We start from the raw sequence: 25,902 nt of genomic DNA, 5'->3' as shown, positions 1-25,902 counted from the left end.
GTCTTACTGTAGGTGTTTTAAGTCAGACCTTTTACTGCTACTATTACTGTTTATGTAAATGCATTCTGAATGACAGCAACATCCTACCATCCTTCTACAAGAATATATAACCAACTAGGTGATTCATCGCGCCCCCTCCCACGCTTTGCGGACCCCCGCCCTCTCCCGTGATTCGCCGACACCTGCTCCCCCCCCCCTCCCTTGATTCACGGCACCCCCCCGCGCCCCTCCCGCAATTCACGGCACCCCTAAGCCCCTCTTTAGTCCCCCGTATACTCACACACCCCTATCACTACCCAGCTTCCTGCTCTCCTGAACTTCCACCACTGGGGAGTCGCTGACGCTGTTTTGCCCACATGCCCCTATCATGCCTCATAGCCCAGCCTCCTGCTCTCATGCACCCTAACTCCCACCCAGTAGGAGGAGACACTGACTAAGGGCCACCATCCTGTACTGCCACGCTGGACCCTCACCCACTGGCAGAAGCTGCACAGTATCTCCCACCCTTCTCTTTAGTCCCCCTTATGCCCACACACCCCTATCACTACCCAGCCTCCTGTTTTCCTGTGCCGTGACCTCCGCCAGTGGGGAGCCGCTGACTCAGAAACACCCTACTATACTATTGCACACACACACCTAAACAACATGCGCACACACAGCCCCCCCCCCACACCCACAAATGTCACTGTACCCTCCACACTATCAATGTGCATCTTACTCTGTAACTGCTTTTTAATTAAACAAAACAATACACACACCCTTCCATATCATATGCTCTCTAGTTAACACATTTCACCTATCTCAAGTTCCAATACAGGCCAACTTTCATACAATTCTAACCATCTTTCTCCTATACAAATGTTCACAAATTAAGGGGGCGCAGCCCCTTACGACGGTGTGAAGAGCACCCGTAGGGCGCGATGAATCACCTAGTGTGTGTGTGTGTGTGTGTGTGTGTGTGTATATATATGTATGTATGTATGTATATCTATATATCTATATATATATATATATATCTCTCTATATCTCTATATGTATCTCTATGTATCTCTCTTATAAATTACCATTAATCCACATTACATTTTTCTTATGCTAAATGTTCGTATAGCGCCGGTGCTTTTTGTTAATAAACATATTTAGTTAAGTATCATCAGGGAAATCCACCTTCTATTTACTAGACCATTGAAAAGCTCATTAAAAGGACATGGGTGCACAGCTAATAAATTTGATCCAATATGGGTCCGACGCTGGAGGAAGCAGCGGCACCCGCCTAGGGCTCCGTGTGCTCTCCAGCCTCTCACTCCCACTGACCGCTGCTACCATCCGCAAAACCCGCCCAAACCTTCCCTCAGCTGACTGGGCATCATTGCTCAGCAGATCGGCGCTGTCAGGACCCACTACACGTGCCCCCCTGGCGCCTTCTGACTGCACTCCCCGGCCTCTGCTGCACTCGGTCTGCCGCACTCACTTGCTGAGCGGCTGCTGCGGCTTACCGCTCCTGCTCTCTGGATCAGACCATCCCTGCTCAGCCCTCCCCAGAGGGACAAATTCTTGGCAGCTCCTCCCGCAGATGGCACCGCTCATACAGCCGCCACGCCAGGGACAAGATGCAGCCTGCCGCTGCCCCTCACTCCCAGCCCAAACAGACCTCCTCAGGCAAAGGGAAGAAGGGAGGAGAGACCCTAGAGCCGCAGCCCCACTCCACACAAACTGTAAGTGCTGACATGGACCCAGAAATGGATCCTACAGATATGCATTCTCCTGCTTCAGGCATTACATCACCCCTTCTCCCCTCTTGGGCACTCCCACCTCACTCCCCACAACACCATGAGGGACCCATAACATACTCTGAAATGGTTAAGGCTATCCAGGACACCATTAGCCCCATTATGGAAGCCCATTCTAATAGTCACACAGGCTGTCCAGGGCATTAAATCTCAGTTCGAGCAATTATCTAAAAGTTACCAGTGCTGAACACCTTGTGGGTGAGAGATTTCAGGAGGTCACTACACTGAAATACCAATTCACAGCTATGCAGAAGTCACAGTATCAGATGCAGTCTAAGTTGGAGGATCTTGAAAATTCACGTTCGGTTCACGTAGAAATAATCTTAGGGTAGTGGGCCTTCCTGAAATGCTTACGGGCCCTGCCTTATTCACTTATATTCAATCTACATTGCCGGAGCTACTGTCTGTCACGGATGAATGCGCCGGATTGATTGTGGAATGCACACACAGAATTGGACCCCAGCGGTCATCCACTGATGCACGTCCCAGACCGGTATTATTTAGATGTCTTAATTATATCCGCATCGCGGAGAAAACGTGACCTCTCCTGGAATGACTCTAGACTCATTATTTTAGAAAGACTACTCCGCAGAAGTAGCTAGAGCACTGAAGGAGTTTACCCCTCTTATCTCCTCTCCGGAAATTTGCATTGTTATATCTGGCCCGTCTCTGCCTCTTCTCTGGGTCCTCCTTCAAGGACTTCTCAACCATGCCGGGCGCTGAGGCCTACCTGGCGGAGGAATCCTGGGAACTCTATATTCTAAGCCTGGACCTGAACCTGCAGGACCAAACACGTATACAAAACATTTTTGAGTCTACCACCTGGTATCTTCTGAGACGGATTACCACTTAGTGAGATTAACTGCTTTAGATGCTATGTTATTGTCGTTTTCCCTGGAAAAACACCCTGAATTTTGGGATTACTTGACCCCAAATGAGTAATATTGTGATCCCAGAGATATACGAACTTTATTACTTCTGTATGGTTCTGTCTTTTGTCTCTGCCCCCATTCCCCCCCCCCCCCTTCCCTGCTTATCCTACCCACCCCCTCTACCCTGGTCTTCAATATAATCTAGTAATGTTATGATATTATATTTGTATGTTTATATGGATGGATGTGCAGCGGATTACATTCTGCAGAATGCTAGAGTCTGAGCTAATATGTTACGTTATGATAGGCTTCCTTTTATACAATGACAAGCCCGCAGTAGCACTAAAGGATCAATGATAATTCTGAGATGTAGATTTGTAATAGGATTTATTGCTGCATATTTATTTGTGAATCACCAATGTCTATAACTAAGCAATATAGCTCTAGAATATATTCGGACAGTTGAAATGTCATTTGCTGATCATCTCTGCTTATTCACTGATATTTCTGTTTATCTACATCCATCTGTAACCTTATTGCATCTTTATTACAAAATACAATAAAAAATTGTTGGGATTTTTTTTTTTTTTTTGGATCCAATAGGGATCTGTTCCACTTATATATTTTTTGTCTTCTAACCGGTTCTGTATTCATGTACAAACCTTTCAGTGGAGCTAGCATTCATCTTATGTGCCAGACAGCTATTGAACGTTTTTGCCTAATCCCAAGTATATCTTACCAATAGCACCGAGTGTAACTCTTTATAACTATGGGTTAGGCATGACTAGTCCTTCTTGATACCTTTGGGGTACAAATCAGAAAATAAAGTTGCTGTTTATTACAAAACATTTGTTAACAAGGACATCGCTATTAAATACAATGATTTGTATGTTGCTAAAATGACTCCTTGACTCCTGGAAATAGATTTGCTAATGGTCGATCTACGGGTCTGATTTTGGATAGTGGTTCTACACATACTACAGCCATTCCTGTACATGACGGCTATGTACTTCAACAAGGTAAGCAAACAGATATGTTTATTTCTGTTTAGTGTAAAGGGGTGTACACACGGTGCAATGTATCGAATTGCACAGCGCCATGTACACATTTGATTTAGACTATACAGTACAGATCTGTACTATATAGTCTTGCCTCCGCAGTTTTTTTTTTATTCGATTTTGGGGCCGCGCATCAGGATCAAATCGAATGTGTTTGATTTTGCTTATCAGCAAAATCAAATAGAAAAATAGTCAAAAAATCAACATGCGTACGCCCTATAACAATGAACCTGCAGAACTTTTGTTGTGGTGATAACTGGGACTTGTATGCTTTGAGGTGGTCTGTAACTACAAATATAAACTCATTTTAATTCATATTACAATGCCTGAATAGAACATTAGCAGTACATAGTTCCTGTATTCTGCTGGTTTAGGGGAATACCCTAACCGGTATTTTTCCGCTGCTAATAGGTACGCCCTTGGGCTGTCCTATTAGTCGTAATGCTGGCGTTCTGATCGCCCCATGTCAGCACTTATCAGGGATTGCCTTGGGCACCTGAAGCAATAAGCAGCCATCAGATCTGCAATAAGAAATGGGTCTGAGAACTTATCCCAGATCCCATGTTTTTATCACCCAAAAGGGGCAGTAATTGGATAGCCTGATGATGACCTTTGGTCATATAGTACTATCAGTCTTCTAGCGGGCTAAAGGTTTTTCCAGACAAGTGACAAAAATAGTTTTAAAAAGCAATATATATTCTTCCATGAGCGATCTGTGCTGGTGTTTGACAGGATTTAGGTGTGTGAGTTCAGGGAATGAGATGAACACCTATCTGTACAAGGCCTTAGGTTTAGGTTTTGTACATCAGCCATATTGTCTCTTCTCCCAGTCCCAGCAGCACATCATGTAATCTTGCTGCCAGTTGGATTATTGTCCTGGAGCAAGATGTACCAAGCTTTAAAAAGTGATCAAGTGGAGTGTGATAACCAAGCAGCCAATCGGCTCCTAGCTGTCATGTTACAGGCTGGGTTTGAAAAAAATGACAGGAGCTGATTGGCTTGTTTATCACACTCCACTTTATCACTTTATGAAGCTTGGTGCATCGGGCCCAGTGTGAGGAATAGGTACAAAGAGATGAGTCATACTGTATCCAGTTTCCAATCACAGTATCAGCAGAAAATAATTGCCTGGCCACACTCAGCATGTTACAGTTTAGTGGTATTGCAGTTTGTCATTCTGTTAAGGCCCCCATACACTATACGATTTTGGGACGATTTCATCCGATTTCGGCACTTTGGGCCGATAACCGGATGAAATCGCCCCAAAATCGCAGGTGTGTGATGTATGATCCGATCCGATGCACGGTCCCGTGCGCATCGGACCGGATCAGGGAGGTCGGACGGTCAGCACATAAGATCATCCGACCTCCCTGTATGCTATGCATATGCCTGCCCACCTGTCAGGCATATGCATGCAGACACCGGGGGGCGGGGGAGCGCGGCGGGCAGACACACTGACCTGGCTGGGCACTGGGCAGCTGTGATCAGAAATAGCAGCGGCAGTAGTGGGGGCGGGCGGCAGCTCACAAATAAGTTCCCGGCGGGTGACGCTGACCTGGCCGGCATGCTGTGGTCTCAAATACAGTAGTAGCGCTGCCGCTGCGGGACGCACAGCGGCGGCTATTAGATTTTCAAAATTCCTGTCAAATGACCGGCCGTTCTGTGATTGGCTGAGAGAGCTCTCAGCCAATCACAGAACGGCCGGTCATTTGACAGGAATTTTGAAAATCTAATAGCCGCCGCTGTGCGTCCCGCAGCGGCAGCGCTACTACTGTATTTGAGACCACAGCATGCCGGCCAGGTCAGCGTCACCCGCCGGGAACTTATTTGTGAGCTGCCGCCCGTCCCCACTACTGCCGACGCCCGCCCCCACTACTGCCGCCGCCCGCCCCACTGCTCCTCACCGCCCTGCAGCTCCCCATTTGTTTTACATGTGATAAATCGCATGCGATTTATCACATGTAAAATCTGGCTCATCAAGTGCCAAATTTTATGTGAGCCTCCCGGGGAGCTGCCGGGCGGCTCACAGGAGAATTGGGTCCGACTTGTCCTAAGGACAAGTCGGCCTAATGTATGGGGGCCTTTACACTCAAAGGTCTTCCTCGGTCTTTACCAAATGCAAATAGTTTTCTGATAGCATGAGATGTGCAAAACTAGTAATTTCTCAAAAATCTGTTGAATTCTCTCTAACCCTACAGTACAGATTGTCATTAGACTTACAGCGAACAAAAATAATTAAAAAAAGAAATGCTACCATATGTATGAGATGTCTGTAGGCGTTTTGTGACACTTTAGCTTTCTGGAGTCTTGCTTTCTGGAGCACTGTACACACGGAACGATTTGAAGGACAATGTGGGCATTCCCGGTCTATGGGAACAACTAATTGTTCAAATCGTTCCGTGCATAGTTAACAATGTGCGCACCAGCCGATCGTTAACTCTTTCCTGCATGCACTCGTGAACGATGTTGGAACGCTTCCGGCATCGTAGGGTGGGCCTTATTCTAGTTCTCTCTTTCTGACAAATTCCTTCTTAGATGGACAAAACCATGTGCACTGCAGGGGGGCAGATGTAACTTGTGCAGAGAGAATTAGATTTGGGTGGGGTTTTACTTCAAAGTGAGATCTATATTGCTGTGTAAAAATAAAGCAGCCAGTATTTACCCTGCACAGAAACAAAATAACTCACCCAAATCTAATTCTCTCTGCACCTGTTACATCTGCCCCACCTGCAGTGCACATGGTTTTGTCCATCTAAGAAGGAATTTGTCAGAAAGAATGAACGAGAATAACCCCCAGTGTGTATGCACTTTTTAAGTTGATTGAATTCCAATTTTGTTAAGACTCTTTTCGCACTGAATTTTTATGTCAACTGAAAGCCTTAATAATTAGCTTAGAAACATATGTATGCACAATGTGAAAGAAAGGATTTTGCCAAACGTTTGCATTTTAACTTATAAAGCGGTTTCAAAATGGGTCCATCTTGTGTGGTGATTCTAATGTATTTTAGATGACCAAATCAATTATCAGGCATACATTTCTTTTTATATGTGCACAAACAGTGGCTAATACTTAGAAGGCTTAGACCTTGGTGTTTTTTGCACATCTCCTCTTGCTGCCTCAGGGGGTAGCAAAAACAAATGTCACCCCCGCGGTTAATAGGTGTTTAAGTGGAACAATTGAATTGCTCTGTTTTGCACCACCTAGTGGGGCTGGGCTGTAACAAATGAATCGCTCCTTTTTTATAGTGAAGTATACTTGTTGTTTTTTTTTTTTTCTCAAGCTTTCTTGCAAACATTATTTTATTTATAGGTATTGTAAAATCACCACTTGCCGGAGACTTCATTACCATGCAGTGTAGAGAACTATTTCAAGAAATGAGTGTGGATTTAATCCCTCCATATATGATTGCTTCAAAGGTGAGCTTGGGTTAGTTGATAAACAATGGGAGTGTGCAACATGTTAGTGCATACTTGATGGTACAGCCTTTTTTTTTTTTTTTTGGTGTATTTTAGGAACCCGTACGTGAGGGTGCACCGGCCAATTGGAAAAGAAAAGAAAAACTACCTCAGGTCACTCGGTCCTGGCATAATTATATGTGTAGTGTAAGTACAATGTTACTCTGTGAAGCATGTTATGTTTTTTGTGTGAATTAGAAAAAATATATATATATAATTTTTCTTTTACAGAGTGTGATACAGGATTTCCAAGCATCTGTTCTTCAGGTTTCAGACTCCACCTACGATGAGCAGTAAGTTTGCCCTGGAGGTCATTAGTCTGTTATTTGCATTTGTAATGTCGACTGACCTAAGAATAAATCTTTGACCTCCATGTAGGGTGGCAGCTCAGATGCCCACTGTCCATTACGAGTTTCCCAATGGTTATAACTGTGATTTTGGAGCTGAACGTCTGAAAATTCCAGAAGGATTGTTTGATCCGTCAAATGTTAAGGTCAGATTTATTAACTTATTTTAGCTCCTATTTTTCATTTCCTGCATAATGTGTCCTGTATTAATCATTTAGCAGCATTTGAGCTATGGTTTTATGACCATTGCCTCCAATAAATGGTTGTGTGGTTACATTCTTCAAATTATGGGGTATAGATTAGCTCACAGACATTGTCTAGGTTGACATGCGTCTTTCAGGTTTATTTTTTGGTCAATGTAGACCCCTTGGTCAGCGAGCCATCTGGATACCCAAATCGTGGTCCAGACCTGTCAAACACATTCGATTTGTGTTGATTTCTCTGCCTGATCCGTCAAATTCCTGTCAAATCAGACCTTTATTGTTGGTGAAGGTTTTTTTTTTTTTTTTATTGTAAACTTAATTTTTTTTTTTATTAATATTTTTTTTTAAATAGGGATGGGATACAGAAAAAAAAAGGGGAATGGGGTGATGGGGGTACAGGGACATGGGATGTAGACCTAGTAACAAACACATTAAATATAGACGTGTAAGAATCAAATAGACATAGAGAATTGTAACATAGTAGGGACATGAAACTCCTAAGTACATTAGACAAACAGTTGTAAGGGATATTGTATCTAACAGAGCTGAAGGTCAATATCAGAAGGAAAACTAGATATAAATCATACTAAGTAAGATGGGGGAGTTGTGTCTGTTACATACTCATGCCATGACATCCATTTTATCATGGGAGATGAGGCTGTTGAGGAATTGGTGAGTTTGAAGTGAGTCAAAGTGTATCTTGTACGTGAGTTTCTAAAAGTACACTACTAATTTTCTACTTCTTTTCTTCTATCTGCAGGGGTTGTCTGGTAACACTATGCTTGGTGTTAGTCATGTTGTCACCACAAGTGTTGGGATGTGCGACATTGATATCAGGCCGGTAAGTTTGTGTCTCCCACATAATGGCCTGTTGAACAACATGGTACATATTGTTCAATGCCTACACTTCTCACATTTTTCTTACCCCTACTGACACCACATACTGTAAAATGTGACTAAATACCCCATGTGTATATTCTACAAAATGTATTTCTAAAAGAACCGTTTCTAGCTCTGTATTGAAGCACAGGGGTAAGATTTTTAAATTTGCGGAGAGGTGAAACTGACGTTTACCATAGCAACCAATAAGCATCTAGCTATCCTCTAGCACAGTCTATAAAATTACTGGTTGTGATGGGCAACCGCTCAGTAAACTGAGACACCGGACAAACATTTTGGGTGAAATACGCGATGTAGCGCATATTTGTGATCACTGCTATAATGAGGTCACTCTTCAAAGTAACAAAAATATGAAGTGAGAAAAGTTCCCATTACAGCAAATCAATAATGCTATAAGAAAAGTTTTGTTACAGGAACAGTATCTCCCTTAACTCTGTTACACTGGGGCAGATGTATTAAGCCTTAACAATATATAAATACAAGGGTGATAGGCTGGATGTTTATCTCTCTTTATCAGCTTCTTACTGACTTTTTTTCAAACACAGTCTGTAACATGGCAGTTAGGATGTGATTGGCTGGATGTTTATCTCTCGTTATCACCCTTGCATTTATCTCTTGTTAAGGCTTAATACATCTGCCCCTATAATTGTTATGATGTACCGTAGAAGTACATGAAGAGAATATTATATAGTCAAAATTCATTCTATTTAATCCCTTTCTGGGTGAGATCCAGTACCTTTTGCTACTATTTCTGTTTAAGTGTAGTCAATTCTGTATTCCTTTCTATTCTATAGGGATTGTATGGTAGTGTAATTGTAGCAGGCGGAAATACCTTGGTTCAGGGATTTACGGACAGGTTGACAAGAGAACTCTCACAGAAAACACCGCCGGTAAGTTTGTGAAGTGTCCTTTTGGGAATGAGTTTGTTGTAAGCAGAATATAATATGGTGGATCAAGGAAACCTGTATGCTAGCTATTAAATAAAAGCTCCATGCAAAATGTTACAATTTCAGTGAATTGCATTATATAACAAACGTTGTATAGTCCCCGTAAGGACAGTTCTTGTGGTCCAGAAATACTTTCTCCCCTTGCTGGTTATCTGTTTAATACAGGAATTGTAGGTGTTTTCGGTACTTGTGTAGATTCACAGCACCACTAAATCGCATGCGATTTACTATCCAGTTCATATCCCCACTATCCACTAGGGCGTGGAGTAGTTTTTATATAGTGTGGCGAGCGGACACGGATTACGCTACCTGTGGTGTTTCACAGCGACTCACGATATCGCATGGCATTTCATGCAATTCCGTGGAATACATTCCGTGTCCCCTCGCGGGGCTCGCTGCGCTCGCCACACTATTATTGCATTCACATAAGTGGGGCACTGACAGGGCAGAAGAATCAATTTGCATGTTTCAAATGAGTCTTCCTGTAAAAAGAGCAGGAGGGAGCTGCAGCACAGTTACAGCTATCTATCTGTAATTGGTAAATATGAGATGTAAAACTGTACTGCACGCCACTCAAAACTGCATTTCTTTATTTGATTGATGTTCTCCTTATGATCTGTCATTTTTAGAAAATCACATTTTAAGATGGTTGCATGCTGTTGAATCTAACCAAACCTTCAAGGGTCTGGTTCATTCCTTTAATTTATTTTTTTTATTTGAATTTCTATGACAAACGCTGTCATTTTTATCTGAGAATCTGCATCTCTCACAGGGGTGCCGGACGGCTCCCCAACAGTCGGGATTCCGACAGTCATTCCTCCGACGTCGGAATACCGACTGCTCCCTCGAGGGGGTCCAGCAGCGTGGCGAGCGCAGCGAGCCCACATGGGGCTTCATTGCGCTCCCCACGCTGTGCAGTCGGGATTCCGATGTCTGACTAATGGACTGTTGGAATCCCGACTGTCGGGCAAATATACCACACCCCTCTCACAGATGTTGGCACTCAAAGGGTTAATGTGTTATTATCCTGTAGTTGCCCAACATTCTGCCACATGCAAAATGTGCTCTTAAGGACTGAGATTTTTTTTTACTTGGATTACATGATGCATTGTGACATGGTACAATATCCTGCTGGAGGTAACTAATTTATGTAAGTAAGGATAACTGGGTGCTCGGTAAGGTATAACGTCAAATGTATCGAACGCTCACTACACCCCCTAGCCTAATCCATTGACAAAAAGCAGGATGGATTCTTGTTTTTGATAAATTCTGGTCATACTGTTTGGTTATCACAGCAGAAACCCAGAGGTTCCAGACCAGGCAACACTTCTCCTCTCCTCAGCTGTCCAGGTTTGGGGGGGAGGGGGGGGGGGGTGGTCTGTGCGTCTGTGCTCACTACAGCCGGTTTCTTTGCCGGAGTGATAAACAACATGGTCTCCTGTGGCCCATACACTTCCTGGTTCGACATGCCCGGTGTTTCAGGGTGCTCTCCTGCTGTACTACATAGTTATTTGTTACTGTTGCAATCTGGTCCGCTTAAGTCTATATAATAGTTTATCTATTTTAATGATTTCTACATAGTGCCAGCATATGTTCCTTTTTGTGTTTTACAATTATTTTTGACCAATTCTTGTACCACAAAAATGCTGCTGGCTGGATGCATATCGTTCTCTGCGTAATCCTGACCATTGTGAAAATCCCTGATGAGATCACAATGTGACAAAGAAATGTGCACTAGACACATATAATTCGCTATATTTCTTCCTGCGAGCCAAAAGATTAAACACGGACAGGGACGTTCCTATCTCACTGGGAGCGGTCCTCTTCTCCGTCGTATATAATACCGGGTAGGTAGTGGGTGTAGACACTTTCCCTTCACCAGATAATTCTTAAACATGAAAAAGAGGTACCATACGCCCCTTCAGTGTAATGGCGTCTCCTCTTCTCCGATTTGTGAAATTTCTTAAACACACCAGAACGGCCCAGGTATTTCGTGTATTCTAAGAGGTCTCTCCAAAGGTCAGAAGTACATGTGGGAAACACAATATGGCCACCAATAGAGTAGTACAGTACTTTTATTTTTGGCAACATAAAATAGACACATTGGGGTAAAAATTAAAAGATATTTTCCAAACGCCACACAGGAGAAAAACTAAACAATTACCGGAACAGGTGGAGAACAAGATGGACCAAGTTCTCAAATGCGCTATATGTAAAGAGTCCCGGGAACCCTCACGTGGGCACTGTCCACCAAGTCCAGGCAAAAGGGGCTTCTCTCAGGTGGGCGTCTGCAGTAGGTCCAGATCCAACGCGTTTCGACCGTTCGCTACGGTCTTTTTCAAGGATGACATCCTTGAAAAAGACCGTAGCGAACGGTCGAAACGCGTTGGATCTGGACCTACTGCAGACGCCCACCTGAGAGAAGCCCCTTTTGCCTGGACTTGGTGGACAGTGCCCACGTGAGGGTTCCCGGGACTCTTTACATATAGCGCATTTGAGAACTTGGTCCATCTTGTTCTCCACCTGTTCCGGTAATTGTTTAGTTTTTCTCCTGTGTGGCGTTTGGAAAATATCTTTTAATTTTTACCCCAATGTGTCTATTTTATGTTGCCAAAAATAAAAGTACTGTACTACTCTATTGGTGGCCATATTGTGTTTCCCACATGTACTTCTGACCTTTGGAGAGACCTCTTAGAATACACGAAATACCTGGGCCGTTCTGGTGTGTTTAAGAAATTTCACAAATCGGAGAAGAGGAGACGCCATTACACTGAAGGGGCGTATGGTACCTCTTTTTCATGTTTAAGAATTATCTGGTGAAGGGAAAGTGTCTACACCCACTACCTACCCGGTATTATATACGACGGAGAAGAGGACCGCTCCCAGTGAGATAGGAACGTCCCTGTCCGTGTTTAATCTTTTGGCTCGCAGGAAGAAATATAGCGAATTATATGTGTCTAGTGCACATTTCTTTGTCACATTGTGTTTTTGTGGTGCGGGGTCACCACGTGTTATATTTCACCCTAGCTGACCTTCAGCGCTGTTATTTTTCTGTTTCATCATCTTTTCTGTCCCCTGATGAGATCACAGTTTGAGATACTCAAACTGTTTGTTCAGGCACAGAGGTTCTGCTGGCAGTCACCTAGATGACATATTTTCACATTCTGGTGTTTGGGCAGAAGTGCACATCTTGACCATGTCTTAATGCCACATGATTGATGGATAAGAATTGCATTAAGGAGGAGTTCCTAATATAGTGAGCACTGGGTGTATATTTGTGTGTGTGTGTGTGTGTGTGTATTAATAACATTTTTATTTTTCTTTATTTTAGAGCATGAGGTTAAAGTTAATTGCAAACAACACAACCGTAGAACGGCGGTTTAGCTCGTGGATCGGCGGCTCTATTCTTGCCTCTCTGGTGAGTGATCATTTATGTGTCACATTGGGCAGTCATGAAACACACATGATGTAATAGGTGTGGGTTTATCAGCAGATTTTTTTTATTTTTTTTACCTGTTCCATTGTTAAAATTAATTTAGAAGAGCAGATTTTACATGTTGTAAATGTGACCAAGGCTTATAAGAGTTTTTTTTTTGTTTTTTTTTTTGCAAAAGCCTGTAAAATGTAACACAGAAGCTGATTTATTAGAGCTTCATCTCACAATTTTCCCTCTGTCCGAGCACTGATTATTATTAATAATTCTCATTTATTTATATGGTCCCAAAATGGTTCCACATTACCTGACAATACATAAATGATCAAAATAAAATGATTTACAGTACAAATGCAAATAGGACAAGTACATGGTAAATAAAAGATACTTGCAGCAGTGGACACTTTGGCAATTATAACAGTGGCAGAGATCTATTCTTAGAAAAGCACATGAGGAGAGAGGGCCCTGCTCGTTGGAGCTTACATTCTATACTCCCCTTTATTACTGGAGTACAATACAAAAGCATATGTGTTCAGACATCAAAAATGTAATGTTGCGGACTAGATATGTTCTTTTATAAACATCCACAACGAATTCTGTCTGTCAGTTTCCATCTCTATTATGCCACCAGGTTGGGATCATTTGGTCTACAGCATGTTGGTCAACAAGCATTAGGACGACGTGGGGTTTTTCACTGTTTTTTGACCTGAATGTCAACAGTTGACATGGACACAGTTTGATGTGCACAGCATCCCCTCGCATCACTCGCTATGCTTCGGGCATGGTCCCTCGCTTTCCTCGGCACACTATTTTATTCTCCCGCCACGCCCTATTGGATGGTAGGGCATAAAATACCACCTGTCAACACGTTGGCTAAAAAACCCCTGAAAAACCCCATGTCGACCTTTTCACTGTTGACCTAGACCCGTGTCGACCCATGCTTGTCGACCAACATGCTGTAGACCAAATGACCGTATCCCATACAACCAGGCACCTGAATATCCAACTTCCCATTTTAGACAAGTGAAAATGTGCTGATGTTTTGGGTTGAAGAAACAGAAAGGTCTTGCACAATCCCAAGATTTTAGGATGTTCTGTGTGGAGGTTTTATATAGCATGGTGCGTTGTTTCCTTTCCTCCTCTTATAACTGTAGGATTCCTACAGTATTCCTCACTCCTCTAAGCCAATAGGGTGGTTGTAAGTGGCCCTGTTAAGTTCATAGATTTGCATACTTCCACTTAATTGTCAGCAACAACAGAGCTAGTTGGAAGAGATGATTTTAGACAAATGTCTAGATCAAGCTAAATGAATGGGATAACTAATGTCAAGAATTGATTGAACTTGTTCCCTCACAATTTAAGATTTTTCTTTATTTTCCTACAGGGAACCTTTCAACAAATGTGGATATCAAAGCAGGAATATGAAGAAGGGGGAAAACAATGTGTGGAGAGAAAATGCCCTTAGTTTCTTCCAGGCCACCGCACGGTTCTTGTGACCTTATCTGAAATAGCTTTAGAGTACTCAGGAAACCGACGGACTTCTTTTGTAGTTAATGTCCTCCTGTGTTCCTTTAATTCCTCCCTAGACGTTTGGTTTACACACTTGCATTTGTTGCATTTGTTTCCAAGCAATAACCTATTTTTTAAGCTGCTCGTGAAGCTTCCTTTTTTAGATGGACTCCTTTTGTAAATGCAGTTTCTGGCAATGTGATACACAAGTTATAGATTGACTTCTAGATATTTTTTAGAACCTGCATTATAAATGTTGTTTTTTTATTTTCATTTTTTTTTTTTATATATATGTAAAATATTTAAAATAAAAAAAGCAAAGTAAAGCCTACAGCAGCTTTTATATTGAGCATTTTTTATGTTTATTGGATTATTAATTGATAAAATGGTGCCAGACTCTGGAGCCCCGGCCAGCCCGCCACATACACAACAAGTAATACTGGGAGGGGTGACTGAGGATGCTGGTGAGCGTGGAAGCGCTTACGAACAACAGTTATTTACACCCAGTGTTCCAGTCACATATGGGGATATGATAGGTGCCATCCGTAAAGCCATGGGTCTCATGCTGGCAGCACAGACTGCAGACATAAACAAGCACATTTCCCAGCTTACCAGAAGAGTGGTGCATTGTTGAGCACCATTGTTGAGCACTGACATTACCACACTCAAGCCAGCTGTAGGTTTAAACACCAAGGCAAGGCATCAAATTTTAAACAAGCTGGAAGATCCTGAGCATAGATCCTGCAGGTGTAACCTTAGTTTAGTTGGGCTTCTAGAGTCTGTGAAACAAATGGCCCTATTTGTTGGATTTATTATATTGATTTTGTGCGCCTTACTATGTTACTGCAAGTGTAAAGCGAGTGTGCAGATTTAGTCATTGAAATAGCACACAGGCTTGGAGCCCCACGCCAGCAAGAGGAAGCTCAACCCCAATTCCTGCACAAGGAGATTTTATGGAATGCGTCCAAGAAATATCGCACCCTGACTTGGGAGGGAGCAAAGTTGTTGCTCTTCCAGGACTATTGGGTGGAAGGAATTTTTACCCTTGTGTTTGATTCAACTGCGCAAAAATTTGCTCTACGTTATCCGTCACGGCTCCGAATATACAGCGGTTCTTCATTTGCAGATTTTCTGTCAGTCCAAGATGCTGAAGCTTACCTGAGAGAGGCCAAGAATGCTGACACTGAAAGAAGCAGGAGAATAACACTGCGTTGATAAGTCTCTTTCTAGTTTAACTAGTGTAATTGGAATGGGGTGATCATAAACATATATACTAGTACTATCAAGAACAAACTAGGTAAAGTTATGGCTGAAACAGAGTTGCTATGGCCAGGGGAACTGCCTATTGTGCTGTATAGTAGTAGAATCACTCTCAGAGCTCCACTTCATTTGTCCCCATCGACACATTGCTTGGCCAGCAGCCACCCGTTCTGATAGCTCCACAGGAAGATCTTAGACATAAACATGAACTGATTTTGCAACACGGATTAAAGATGAACCAACATCTGAAAATGCAGCAAATAGGAATTTGTTGACAGCTGACATGCCTGTTGAGAACTGTCATAACTATGAACCAGGAGATTTTGTTTCCCATAACTTGCCACACACAGGTGGCTTGGTAGACCTTTGAGAAGGACCATACCAAGTCTTGTTGACCAGCTCTACCTTTATAACAGTCACAGAGAGAGAGATTTGGGTACATTCTTCCTACTGCAAGAAGGCAAGAAACCCGGAAGTTCATTGTATTAAGAGCGAAAGAGAAAATATCGTGAGACATTGGGACTTATTCTAGTTCACTCTTTCTGACAAAATCCTTCTTAGATGGACAAAACCATGTGCACTGCAGGTGGTGCAGATGTAGCTTGTGCAGATAATTAGATTTGGGTGGGGTTTTACATCAAAGTGAGATCCTATATTGCAGTGTAAAAATAAACCAGTCACTATTTTCCCTGCACAGAAACAAAATAACTCACCTAAATCTAATTCTCTGCACATTTTACATTTGCCCCCCTGCAGTGCACATGGCTTTGTCCATCTAAGAAGGATTCTGTCAGAGTGAACTAGAATAAGGCCCATTATTCCGGGAGGACTGAAGAGCAGCCAAGGTCAAGCAACCTGTACAGGCTACAGAAAGGACTGTGACAAAGCACCACTAGAAAAAGGGTGGAGGCACCACTATCAACAGTTTTGTCCCCCCCCCCCCTTTGGTTCTATCTTTTGTTTCCCGTTCTTTTCCCAGAACATTGGTTGTTGTTGTTGTTGTTTTTTTTTATTGCTGCCAAGTTATAGGGCAGGTGATACAGGGTTCTGAGAGTGTATTAACCAACCCAGGTCAGGTTGAGAGAATCTCGAAGTAAGCTTGATACGTTACCCTGAACCGGAGTTTGGTAAGAAGTGTTATAGTGATGATAAAATCGTACATAAACCATATGTGTAAGAACGAGAGACACCAAGGAGGATGAGGGTTTGGTATATGACCCTATTATCAAAGCCACCAGCCACTGAGGGATACCATATCTGAAAAATGTAAATAAATCTGTATATTGCTGCCCTTTGTCACCAATTAATAAATTGTTAGGTAAATGATTTCCCCCATTAATCCATAATCTAGGATTGGTCATAGCACATAACGATTAATTCCCCTTTTTTGTATAATCATGTATTTCAAATATTTTATTATTGTTATGAATTTCTTATTTTGAAATGTGACCGTTTTATTTTACTGTCAAATGGTGGATTGTCAAAGTCGAGGTGCATATACACCACGATAGAATGGTATGGCCGCCATCTTGGTTCGTAGAGTTGCGTAAATGGATTGTGAATCGGGTGAAATAATAATGCAAACCCCGTGCGCAGCTATACTACTACACATAAATTCATATCCCACACTCACAAATAATAAAATATAGATAAATGGTTTTAATTCGCAGCACATAGCTTCAATGGTAAAACACGATCTTTTCCAAATATATTTCGCATCTGTGTGTTCCGTCTCTCATGCGCAGCGCTCCGGTTCTTGTCTAAAGTACGCAACTTGTAACAGCTGAAAGTTATGGGACAAAAACATATTTAATTGTCACATTGCCACAAGGACAGTGTAATTACAAGATCTGGATCTAACAGGTTTTAACAGCTTGAGTTCCAAACCTATGACGATGCGTGTGGACAAAAAAAAGGAAGTGAATTCTGACCTTTTGGCTAATGTAGAACTTAACTGTCCCCTTTTGCCTGGAAACTATATAAGGTTGAATCCAGCATAAGGAAGCTCTTTGATTTCCCCTCTACTATCTTCAATCTTGGACTATACTCTGGACAGAATACAGGAAACTCTGATCCGAGTTGTGCCCGCGTGTTGCTAGGCGGTCACTGTTAATTTCCTTGCATTTGTATTTGAGCTGATTTGTATTTATATCTGTATTTCCCCTTTTGTAATTAGATAGTATTTCTCTACCGTCTAATGGGATACTGGGTTCACTACTATGGGGATTGAGACCTCCGCAGGAGAGACAGGCACATAAAAGAACTTTCAGTGTGGGTGCACTGGCTCCTCCCCTCAATCTCCCTCCACTAGTCAGTTTTGAAAAATGTGCCTCAGGAGAGGCAGTGCTTCTGGATGCTCCAGAGTTTTTCTACATTTATTTTCAAAGTTTGTTATTTTGGGGCGCTGTGGTGACCACACAGCTGTCCTGCTTCGTGGGTGTCAGGGGAAGGGTCAGTCCCCGACCTCTTCAGGTGCAGAGCTGACCCTGCTACAGGACAATTCGGTCCTGTGTGGGGCTTGTCACCGCACAGCATTGCGCTGTGGTGAGCAAGCCTCCTAGCCGCCGCACACCCCCTGACAGGTCTGAAGACTTCAAGTGGTGAGTACAGGCTGGGGGTCCCACAAGGGGACCCCGCAGCCATTTCTGGTGCGGCAAGACGAAGGGCAGTAATGGCGGCCTTCTAGCAGGGACCGCGTGAACCCTGCGTCTGGTAACTGGCATAGGGGTGCTGCCGCTGGACCACCAGGGACACCCCTCAGGGTATATGTATATAATATTATACCTTTTATTATATGTCAGTATAAACGTATGTAAGCGCCAGCTCCGTGTACAGGGGGGCGGGGCTTCACTCAGAGCGGTACCAAGCTCTGCTGGGCGCGCGCTGTCACTTCCTGCTTCTTCACACGCTGCCAGACTCCATTACAGAGGGCTCCTCACTGGCGTGGTGGATCCGGGTCCTTGCAGCACGGCAGAGACAGCAGGTTTTATAGCGATTTAGCGCTGCTGCGCTATCTGGCTTATTTTAGACACTGTGTTGTTTATATCACTGTGTTTAGCGTTACCAGCTCACCCAGATCTGTGAGTTCAGGTTAGGGGTGCACTTGGTTTCCTCAATTGCTCTGTTTTCCCCCCACTGATTAGTTACAGACACACATAAAACAAGCACATAGTCTTTTTTTTTTTTTTTTTTAACATCCAGCGGTGTGGTGTGTGCACGTGTGTGACTGCGTGGGGGTTGAGTTGTACTGCTGTACACTGTAGTACTGTCTCATCATGGTGAAAAAGTTCACTTGTATGGTGTGTAGCACCAAGTTTGTGCCCAAATCACAGTCCCAAGTCACTTGTGAGGCTTGTATGTCACCACAGCCCAGTAGTGCTGACACTCAGATCAGTGGGGTGCCCCCACAGCTTGTGGGGCCATCTCAGGCTGACGAGCAGGAGCCTGTTTGGGCCTCCAACATAAAGACAATGTTGGATTCTGTGGCTTCACAGCTTTCCACTAACACTCAGCAAATGCAGAGGGTTCAGAGGGAATTGTCCATGTTAGCTGCCAGGGTGGATATTCTTCATACTCTTAATGTACCTCCTCCTACCGCACAGCCTCAAAAAAGGCCGGCTGCTGCGATGGCCCCTGATTCAGATGATGATGATGATGATGAGGATATACTGGAGGAGGGTGAGGAGCAGGTTCTGCAGGAACCAGTCCCTGAGGCAGCAGTGCATGGTCCTGAACCGCTTATCAGGGCCATCAGGGATGTTTTAGATCTCCCGGTGGAGGCATCCGCAGAAGGAGATCCTTTCTTCATGACTCAGAGGAAACAGCCAGTATACTTCCCTGAGCAGGCGGAGTTAGAAACTGTTTTCAGGGCTGCTTGGCAAAACCCTGATAAGAGGTTTACTCTTTCAAAGCGGTTCACTAATGCTTATCCTTTTGAACCTTTGGGCAGGAAGAAGTGGGAGGAGCCACCTGTAGTGGACTCATCTATCTCCCGCCTTTCTAAAAAGGTGTTGTTACCAGTCCCAGGTGTATCCACCCTTAAGGACGGGGCGGACAGGAGGTAGGAAGCTACCCTCAAGTCCATATACACGGCTAGTGGGGCCTCCCAGCGCCCAGTTCTAGCCAGCTGCTGGATGGCTAAGGCCATTCATACCTGGTCAACCCAGATTCAGGAAGGGTTGTTGGGTGACATGACTGTGGCCCAGATAGGCGACAGCCTGCGTCACATTCAGGATACCGCTAAGATCCTGCGCGAGGCGCAAAAGGAATTGGGCGCAATAAACGCGCGCAATTCAGCCATGGCGGTTTCAGCCAGACGGGCCCTGTGGCTGCATCAGTGGTCTGCGGATGTGGACTCTAAAAAGAGTGTGGAGGGTATTCCCTTTACAGGAGAATGGCTTTTTGGAAGTGAATTAGACGGTTGGATTTCCAAGGCCACGGCAGGAAAATCTACCTTCCTTCCATCAGCTCCCACAGTAGCAAAGCGTACCTTCACAGGTACTTCCCAGCAGTCCTTTCGTGGGAACAGGTTTCGCCCCAAAGCTAGGGGCGCCTCCAATGCCAACAGAGGCACGAGAGGCAAGTTTAGGAAGCCTAACTCCTCCAGCACCCAGGACCGTCCCAATGCCGCGGCTTCCTCTAAGCCTGCAGCATGACAGGGTTTTCCCGCCACGAGACTCTCTCGCGGTGGGAGCGCGATTGTTGCATTTCAGCCATGTGTGGGACGCCTCTGGTCTGGATTCCTGGGCCAGGGGTCTCATTTCTCTAGGTTACAGGCTGGAATTCGACAAACTCCCTCCCAGAAGATACTTCAGGTCGGCCCTTCCAGCATCCCAGGAGGATCAGGTTCTCCTTCAGGGGGCCATTACCAGGCTGCTTCAGTCTCAGGTAATTGTACCGGTGCCAAGCACGGAGCAGGGCCAGGGATATTATTCCAACTTATTCCTGGTACCGAAGCCAGACGGCTCAGTAAGGCCCATCCTGAATCTAAAATCACTGAACCCCTTCCTGCGTGTGTTCAAGTTCAGGATGGAGTCCTTGCGCTCCGTGATCGCCGGGCCTCTATAGACGTCAAAGACGCCTATTTACACATCCCTATCTGGCTCCCACACCAAATCTATCTCCGGTTTGCCTTGGGGAACGACCATTACCAATTCCGGGCCTTGCCTTTCGGCCTGTCGACTGCCCCGCGGGTTTTCACAAAGGTAATGGCGGAAATGATGTCACTACTCGGGCTTCGAAGGAGGAATGTCGTGCCATACCTGGACGACCTGCTAATAAAGGCAGGGTCGGCAGAGGCTTTGAGCAGTGCTCTCAATCTGTCCATACAAGTGCTAAGAGACCACGGGTGGATCCTGAACATGTCCAAATCATCGCTGGTTCCGACCCAGAGGATGGTTTTCTTGGGCATGATCCTGGACACATCGGAACAAAGAGTCTTTCTGCCGATGGAAAAGGTCAGTGCAATACAACAGCTGGTCAGGGAGGTCCTACAGTCTCCTCTGGTACAGATCCATCTTTGCCTCCGGCTTCTAGGCAAGATGGTGGCTTCATTCGAAGCAATACAATTTGGCCGTTTCCATTCCAGGGTCCTTCAATTGGATATTCTGACAGTGGTCCGGCTCCCCCCTGCAGATGCGCAGAAGGATTGGACTTGCAACAAGAACCAGGATCTCGCTACAGTGGTGGCTAGATTCATCCAATCTGTTGGCAGGCAGACGGTTCCAGATCCAGGACTGGATTCTGGTAACCACGGACGCCAGCCTGAGGGGCTGGGGGGCTGTGACACAGGGAGTCCGCCTCCAGGGTCGATGGTCTCCACTGGAGTCAGGCCTTCATATCAACAAGCTGGAGTTGCACGCGGTCTACTATGCCCTGTTACAGGCAGCTCCATTGTTACAGGGCAAGGCGATCCAGGTCCAGTCGGACAATGCCACCACTGTGGCCTATATAAACCGGCAGGGTGGTACCAAGAGCATGCCTTGCATGAGAGAAGCATCAAAGATTCTGTCTTGGGCGGAACAGAATGTCCAGGCCCTGTCTGCCATTTTTATCCCGGGGGTCGACAATTGGGAGGCGGACTTCCTGAGTCATCACGATCTTCACCCAGGAGAGTGGGGCCTTCACACTCAAGTGTTCAATGCCATAGTGGATCTGTGGGGGCTCCCTCAGATCGACCTGAATGCTTCACGACTGAACCACAAGGTAGCGATGTACTGTGCACGGACCAGGGGCGATAGCGGTGGACGCTCTCACCTGGACCTGGGATTTCCAATTGGTGTACCTGTTCCCACCTCTCCCATTGTTGGCTCGGGTGCTAAAGCGGCTCCGGCATCGGGATGGAGGCCATACTGGTGGCACCAGATTGGCCAAGAAGGGCCTGGTACGGGGACATTCAGGCCATGCTAGTGGAAGACCCGTGGCGTCTGCCCCTAAGAAAAGACCTGCTCCTCCAGGGCCCGTTCGTCTTTCAGGACTTACAGCGGCTACGTTTAACGGCCTGGAGGTTGAGTGGCAGATCTTAGTCTACAAGGGTCTCCATCCCTCTGTCGTCACTACAATGCTCAAAGCCAGGAAGCTGGTGACGGCTTCTCATTATCATGTAATATGGCAAAGATATATTGCCTGGTGCGAGAAGAATGACTTGCCTCCGGCCAGTTTTCGTTTAAACAACCTGCTACGCTTCCTTCAGGCTGGTTTGGATAAGGGACTCCGATTGGGTTCCTTAAAGGTCCAAATCTCCGCGCTGTCTGTGTTTTTCCAGAGAAAGATTGCGGCCTTGCCGGAAGTGCAAACCTTCTTACAGGGGGTTCTGAGGATCCAGCCCCCCTTTGTGCCTCCCACTGCACCATGGGATTTGGAAGTAGTTCTTACTTTCTTAAAATCAGCCCGGTTTGTTCCACTGGAGGAGTCTGAGCTGCGACACATCACTTGGAAGACTGTTGTTCTGCTGGCTCTAGCTTCGGCCAGGAGGGTGTCCGAGCTTGGGGCCTTGTCATGTCGGAGCCCTTACCTTGTGTTCCACAACGATAGGGCGGAGCTCAGGACTAGACCACAATTCCTTCCAAAGGTGGTGTCAGGGTTCCACCTAAACCAACCTATTGTGGTCCCTTCTAGCGCGGCACACCCGGATATACCAGATTCCTTGGATGTGGTCCTCACCCTTAAGGGGTATGTCAAGCGCACAGCTAGGATCCGGAAGACGGACAGCCTTTTTGTGCTTTATGATGCGCAGAAGAAAGGTTTACCTGCTTCAACGCGTACCATTGCCAGGTGGATAAGATGTACTATCCAACAGGCTTATGCATCAGCTGGTTTATCGCTTCCTTTTTCAGTAAAGGCTCATTCAACCAGGTCTGTAGGTACCTCTTGGGCAGCTGCTCGAGGGGTGTCGGCAATGCAACTCTGCAGGGCCGCAACTTGGTCAGGGCAACACACATTTGTGAAGTTCTACAAGTTTGACACCCTGGCCAGGGAGGATTCCCAGTTCGGGAATGCGGTTCTACAGCAGACTCCGCACGTTCCCGCCCGTTCTGGTAGCTTTGGGACCTCCCCATAGTAGTGAACCCAGTATCCCATTGGACGGTAGAGAAAATAGGATTTTGGGTACCTACCGGTAAATCCATTTCTCGTAGTCCATATGGGATACTGGGAGCCCGCCTCGGTGCGGCTTTTCTGCTGTCAGATCCTACTTCATTGTTAGGCTTATTGCCTTGTTCTCTATAGAATGAATATGTCTATAGACATGTTTCTAGTTACAGGTGTTCTCTGAAGTTGTTAGGATTCACCTTTTATATGTTTTTTGTTCGTTTGGGTGTGCTGGATGAATCTCACCACAATACGTTATCACATACTCCTCACATGCTCTCCTTCGGCACAGTTTTTCCATTAACTGACTAGTGGAGGGAGATTGAGGGGAGGAGCCAGTGCACCCACACTGAAAGTTCTTTTATGTGCCTGTCTCTCCTGCGGAGGTCTCAATCCCCATAGTAGTGAACCCAGTATCCCATATGGACTACGAGAAAATCCAATTTTTTTAGTGTACCGTGATTTGTATATCCTGTTATTTGTGTATGTGTATATATGTATATTTATTATAGAGGGTTTTTGTTTGGTACTCTCGACTGCAGAAGAGGTCTCCCGCCAGGGTGCCTTCCCACTGTAAATGAATAGCAGGCAGAGTATCCCCAAGCAAGCTTTAGGAATGATGAGCGGCACTCTACGGACTTCTAAAGCAGGTAAATCTTTAGTGAAATAAAGGGTGTTACATGGTCATCGTCAACGTTTCAAGGCCGATATGCCTTTTCATCAGGACGGGTTTACAAGTAAAGTGCATATAGTGCTGTGTGCCTCTCTTCTGGGGGTGTGTTGCCGGGACTGACCTCCAGAGTCTGAGTGGATTTTTAAATTAAATACACTGGTCCCAAACGGACTCAATGAGAAAATCTCGTGGGGTGCTTTCATGTAACCATCTCTAATTCTACGTTCCAACGAACTTCAGCTCTTGTATTCAATTACAGTGGGAAGGCACCCCGGCGTGAGACCTCTTCTGCAGCCGAAAGTGCCAAACAAAAAAACAAAAACTATATATATATATATATATATATATATATATATATATATATATATATATATATATATATATATATATATATAGTGTAGAGCGCAATGCTGCACACCCCTTGATAACAACTTGGAAGTGCTAGGCCACATATATGTTATTAGGCAGACTTGGAATCAGAGGCCAGCACATTCAATTCATCAATGAAAAATAGTATTTTATATTTCAATCAAGAAAAACATGTGGACAATCCATGTGATCAAAGGTGCAATCAGGAGCATCGACGGTGACACACAACCGAAACGGCCGTCGGGCATAAATAACCTGGGTGCTATGACTGACTGACTGGTGGAGTGAGACCATGCATGTTACCAGTGACCTTTCTTCCTGCGGTCTTGATAAGTAGTGTCTCCTCTGCTTTTTAAATGGCTTTTTTGTCCAATTTTTGCACTATATGCCTATAATAAAATGTTTTCTATTTTGATGTTGCTGGCTCTCTAATACATAGTTTTGTGTTATACCATTTTGTGAGTTTCAGCACTCCCTTCCATTTATGGAGTAAGTGTGTGCAGCCCTGTCCCATGGTTATGCTATATATATATATATATATATATATATATATATATATATATATATATATATATATATATATATATATATATATATATATATATACCTCCATATATACCTCCTGACTCTTGAGCTGTGTGGACATCAAATGCTGTTGTGTCTTGAGAAAGGCCCCCTGGTGGCCAAAACGTACACCTACATGAAACTTAACTGGTAATGGATTACCAATAAATAATTGTCATTATGTGAACTTTGATGAGTGCCCTTATTGGGATTCTTTTCCCACAATGGGCGGTATTCAATGTGAATACAGGCGACGTGCAGCGAATCCTGTTTAGGATTCGCTGCACATTCGCCACTGGTTGCCGCATTCCGGAGCCTCGCCGGCTCCGGTATTTAACGAGTCAGGGGCTCGCTGCCCCTGAATGGCGAATTTGAGCTCCTGCGGCGGACACTGCAGGGAGCCTGAGGACGGTGGCAGGCAGGGAGATGGAAGTCTCCCTGCCTGCCCCAGAACGTTTGTGGGGGGGAGGTGGGCTCCCCGGGTGCCAGGTAGCACAGGCTGCCCCCCAGGGGTACCAGCAGGGGACCGGGTATATTCACTACACCCGATCATGCATATGTAATGATCGGGTGAAGTGAATATATGAATATCTAATGAGCGGCTCGGCTCCGGCCCCCTGCTGGCTGGTCTGTGTAAAAAAAAAAATATATATATATATATATATATTTTTTTTTTTTTATTATTTTTTTTATTATTAAATATATATTCATGTGCTTACAGCACATGAATAAAAATAGCATGCCCCTCAGAATAAAATTCCAGATTTTTTTACACCAATTGTAAAAACAAAACACTTTATTTTAAAAGTTCACCTTCCACTTCACCATAAAAAGATAGCGATTGCTACTCAGTGAATCATGGCGAAAAAAACCTTGAAATGTATTCGCCATCTGGTCATTGAATAGGGTCATTCACCGTTTTAGTCAGAAATTCGCC

At 44.6% G+C, this 25,902-nt stretch overlaps 1 protein-coding gene across 1 annotated transcript in view; it reads left to right on the top strand.

The window, feature by feature from the left end:
- LOC146064332 (actin-like protein 6A) overlaps positions 1–14,843 on the top strand; it is a 37,720-nt gene extending 22,877 nt beyond the window's left edge. Inside the window, exons 6-14 of the mRNA XM_083177705.1 lie at positions 3,584–3,678; positions 7,028–7,134; positions 7,231–7,320; positions 7,405–7,466; positions 7,552–7,666; positions 8,484–8,564; positions 9,418–9,513; positions 12,902–12,988; positions 14,388–14,843. Of these exons, the coding sequence (XP_083033831.1) occupies positions 3,584–3,678; positions 7,028–7,134; positions 7,231–7,320; positions 7,405–7,466; positions 7,552–7,666; positions 8,484–8,564; positions 9,418–9,513; positions 12,902–12,988; positions 14,388–14,468 (814 nt within the window). The 3' untranslated portion in view covers positions 14,469–14,843. The remainder of the gene's footprint in view (positions 1–3,583; positions 3,679–7,027; positions 7,135–7,230; positions 7,321–7,404; positions 7,467–7,551; positions 7,667–8,483; positions 8,565–9,417; positions 9,514–12,901; positions 12,989–14,387) is intronic.
- Positions 14,844–25,902: the final 11,059 nt, after the last annotated feature.

The sequence above is a fragment of the Crinia signifera genome, chromosome 3 (genome assembly GCF_055691185.1).
Source record: "Crinia signifera chromosome 3, ASM5569118v1, whole genome shotgun sequence".
NCBI classification, from domain to species: domain Eukaryota; kingdom Metazoa; phylum Chordata; class Amphibia; order Anura; family Myobatrachidae; genus Crinia; species Crinia signifera.
This window is presented reverse-complemented; position numbering and strand designations above follow the sequence as displayed.